At 34.7% G+C, this 4,322-nt stretch overlaps 1 protein-coding gene across 1 annotated transcript; it reads left to right on the top strand.

Moving 5' to 3' along the window:
* The first annotated feature begins 286 nt into the window (after nt 1–286).
* On the top strand, nt 287–1,542 carry LOC132253259 (flavonol 3-sulfotransferase-like). Its single transcript, XM_059734991.1, has one exon. It carries the CDS (start codon nt 320–322, stop codon nt 1,307–1,309), a length of 990 nt encoding a protein of 329 aa, XP_059590974.1. The 5' UTR covers nt 287–319; the 3' UTR covers nt 1,310–1,542.
* Nucleotides 1,543–4,322: the final 2,780 nt, after the last annotated feature.

The following is a 4,322-nucleotide window of genomic DNA, read 5'->3' as shown; positions in this document are numbered from 1 at the left end:
TGGCTGGTAGTGGATCATTGTCATGCACCAACTCCCACGGTAGCAGGTAGTGTATCTTTGGATGGACATGCACTTGTATAGATTTTTTTATGATTTATAATATTGCATTAATGTTCATGAATGAACATTGCAATCATCATGTAGATTTGATTTGATTTTTTGGGAGGTTTTTTATTTGGAATAATAATCAAACAAGAAATTGGATAACTTTAGAAAATGAACATATGATTTGGAGTTACTCTATAAGAATGGAACCTGTTTCTAACCTTTTAACACACAAATTTGGAAACCTAAGCCTATAGATTGTTTCTTTCCTATAATGAAATCCTACTTTCCTTCTGAAAGCAGCGCTGGCTTTTCCCTTCCTACCAAATACAAAGAGAAAATCTCAACTCTTCCCAAACATCATGGCTGGAGAGTTAATGCAGATTTTTACCACTACCAAGGATTCTGGTGCTATTCCTTCTTCCTAGAAGGAATCATGAAATCTCAACAACACTTCCAGGCCCAATCTGGTGACATAATCCTGAGCAGTGCTCCTAAAACCGGCACCACATGGCTTAAGGCTCTAACCTTTGCCATTGTGACTCGACACCATTTTGATGACTCCACCAATCCTTTACTCACAACTGTGCCCCACGAATGTGTTCCCTTGTTGGAAGTGGATGCTGTAGAGGACGCCTTCCACCGGAGCCCAAAACTTCCTCTGCTGGCTACACACTTGCCATACACTAGCTTGCCAAATTCCATAATGTCTTCACATTGTAAAATTGTATACATCTGCAGAGAGCCCAAGGATGCATTTATCTCCCTGTGGCACTTTATCTGCAAGTTGGCACCTCAAGAAGAGGAACACGTTCCTCTAGAAGCGGCTCTCGACATGTTCTGTAAAGGAATATCACAATATGGCCCATACTGGGACCATGTTCTAGGGTATTGGAAGGCAAGCCTGGAATGTCCTGAGAGAGTACTGTTCCTGAAATATGAAGATCTGAAGAGTGACACCTTGCATTACATAAAGACATTGGCCGATTTCATGGGATGTCCTTTTTCCCTGGAGGAAGAGAGTGAAGGGGTGGTGCAGAAAATTATGAACTTGTGTAGTTTTGAGACTTTGAGCAATTTGAAGGTGAATAAGACTGGAATGCATCGTTCCACCACTCCATTGGCTACGAAAAATGATGTGTACTTCAGGAAAGGAAACGTGGGAGACTGGAAGAATCATCTGACGGATGAAATGGTACACCGTGTAGACCAGATAACTGAACAAAAATTTAGTGGCACTGGCTTGATGTTTCTGCAGCCATGAGTTCTCTGCACAACGACGTGGGTTAGTAACTTCCATGTCTTGAATCCTAGTTTGGAAGGAATGGGTATCACTCGTTTGTTTTCATTCAATGGTGTTTTTTTCTCCTTTTGTAATTACCCTGTTGCATGTACTGCATGAAAGAATTAAGTGAAGGGAGTGAATCCTTTATTTTGTTTGGTAACTACAAAGGATTGAAATTCCTACATTCCTTTGATACATCATTATCAAGGCAGCTCATCAAATATACATCGCCTGGAACTGAATGGAATAAATAATAGAAGGCACCTTCTATATATACTGAAAACTCACCTTCCCTGTCTAGTCTTCTTGTTGGAAAAGTAATTAAGACCCTTTATTTGAAGCAACAGGTATATGAGCCTTCTTGATTAGCCTTCTAATTATCTAAACATGAATCTGATTTTCCGTGTTCATATTTTGCTACAAGATTTTTTGGCATGAATATTATTTGATGAAAAAAAACTCCTACTTTTCTTTGCATGGTAAAAAGATTAATGTTAGAGTTTGGTGACCCGAAAAGCTCGTGGTATGACATATGAGGTAAAACCATAATTATAAGATTTTTTGAAGGGTTTGTGGTGGTATGGAAAGTTTTTCACATAAATTTGTGTGTTTTTATTCTTTTTTTATTTTTTATTTTTTATTGTCTATCCTCATTATCGTGTAACACAATTAATTTAAGGATGAAACTTTTCATTCATGATAAAATGTTATATTTAGTCATATTGGTTAAAGAGTTCTCATAAGATTTGGGTGTAAATATTATATTCATAGTAAAAGATACATTTGATCACATTATCAATTTATAGTAAATAGTTTTTATAAAATTTTATCACAAATGTTTGTTTATGATTTAAAAGAAAAAAATCGCATTTATATGTAATAATTCTATTTATGACAAATAATTTTTATATAGACAATTTTAGCATTATTGTGGAGGTGACATGAATCCTATTTTAGATTTTAGCTTTAGTTTCTAATTTTCTATAAAATTAACATTTAAGAATTTTTTATGTAATTTGTTTTCCTTTCTCACATTTGTTTTTAAAAATAGTAAAAATTTTAAAATATATAAGAAGTTTCAGAGCAAATAAAAAAAGAAAAGAAAAGAAAAGAAAACTTATGATGGGCAAGTAATGCAATCATGGAGGAACAAAGTGGCATTCCATTTTTTATAGTAATTATTGCCAGATTCACACCAGTTTCATGGAGGTTCAGATTTCAAAAAATATTTTGGATTTTGTTTGGTTACTATTTTTTATGAGGGATAATTATGCTTTAGGGACATTTTAGGTTGAAAATTGCAGAAAATGGGTTAAACTTTGCACAATTCGTTTGAAAAGTGAGAGGAAGCTATGAAATTGCTCTCAAGGATATCAAACTAATTTTTCAGCCATAAATGCCCAAAATACCCTTAAGAGACTTTATTTTTATTTTTAAAGTGAGGTGGAGTCCCAAATTTGACATGGCATTCATACACGAGGAGCAACAAAACACAAAAAAAATCACCAAATGAAAAGCCCTGAAATCTTTCAAACTCCCAAATCCCGACTGACATCCATCTTCTGAAAATCCAACTGACATCCCTAAAATCTCTCATTAAATTGTTGTTTTTGGGAGCTTTGCTTTATGGGTTTCTAGATGCGGTCTCAAAAGTAGGTGAGATGTTATACTATTGTTTGGTTCAAGGGAAAATGGAAACATAAGGATTACGATTTTTTTATACTACCTTGAAAATGCCCCTTAAGTCTAGTGGGGACACTCAGGTGGGTGGGGGGAGGGGGATTGAATGGGTGTATTAAAAAATAAAATAAATATTTATATGTTATGCCCAATTTTTATCTTATGAGATATCGGGGTATGTCAATTCTTTTTGTTGTAAACTATTCAAACAAAATATCAAACAATAAGCAATGAGGCATAAGAGATTTTTACGTGGAAAATGACCATACTAACTGTGAAGATAAAAAACCATAAGGTCTAAGACTACTAATCTAAATTCACTATATGTGAGATCAAGTTACATAGATTTTCCTAGTCTTTCTCTCTAAGAGACTCTTTTTGAAATCTCTTTTATCTCTAAATGATCTCTAACCCTTGAGGGGTTGTAATAAGGTAGGTATAGGCAACTAGCCTAGAGTTTTGGTTTTCAAAGAGTTTTAAACTGAATTTGTGTGAAAAAATCTCGGTAGCACTAGCATGATCACTCCAGCCAACTAACCCATTGCTTGAGCTCCTCGGGTAGTTGAGCGATAAGGAGAGCTTGAGTGGTCCTAAGCGCTTGAGCGCTTCAGGCTGCTTGAATGATCTTCCCCTTTAAAAAAATATTATTTTTAAATCATTTTAAGTTCAAAAGCAAAACCGATTCTCTTTATACCTCATAAGAGCCTAACATGCCATATGTCAAACCTTTCTAAACATACCTATGACTTTTTGATTGGACAAACAACAACTCTAGATCTTCAATGGAGAGTAAGTGACTATTTAAAGGGACTTTTATGACCAAACATTACAAGGAACAAAATTGCTAACATACTAACAAGATTAAATGTCCTAACATAGCTATTTTAGGTTTTTGGGTGACCGAGAAACTGGTACTATTGTTTGGTTTCTGAGAAAGGTTGGGAAATTTTTTAGATTTTTCATCATTTCTAGTTGGTTGTTTTTCAGTCTTTGGGAGGTATTGAGAACATAGACCCCGGGCTCTATTTTCCTCCATTTTTTCTTTATTTTTTCTCAACTACCAAATTTCAAGTCTACTTCCTTATAGGTCATTTTTTGAGGAAAAATTTTCTAGGCTTTTTGAGCTTGGAAAGTGATCAACTATCTTTGACGACTTTCAAAACGGTTTGAGAATCTAGTGTTTGGGCATATACATTTGGTGAGGAGTTTTCTGTTTTTGAAAATGGGTTGTGAACCATTGTAGCTTTCTTGTATTATTTCATAGTTGAAATGGTGAAAATATTCAATTAATACCACAATGTAGTACTAAAAA

The sequence above is a fragment of the Vitis vinifera genome, chromosome 18 (genome assembly GCF_030704535.1).
Source record: "Vitis vinifera cultivar Pinot Noir 40024 chromosome 18, ASM3070453v1".
Taxonomy (NCBI): Eukaryota; Viridiplantae; Streptophyta; class Magnoliopsida; order Vitales; family Vitaceae; genus Vitis; species Vitis vinifera.
Note: the sequence above shows the minus strand (reverse complement) of the source record. Positions and strands in the feature narration are given on the sequence as shown.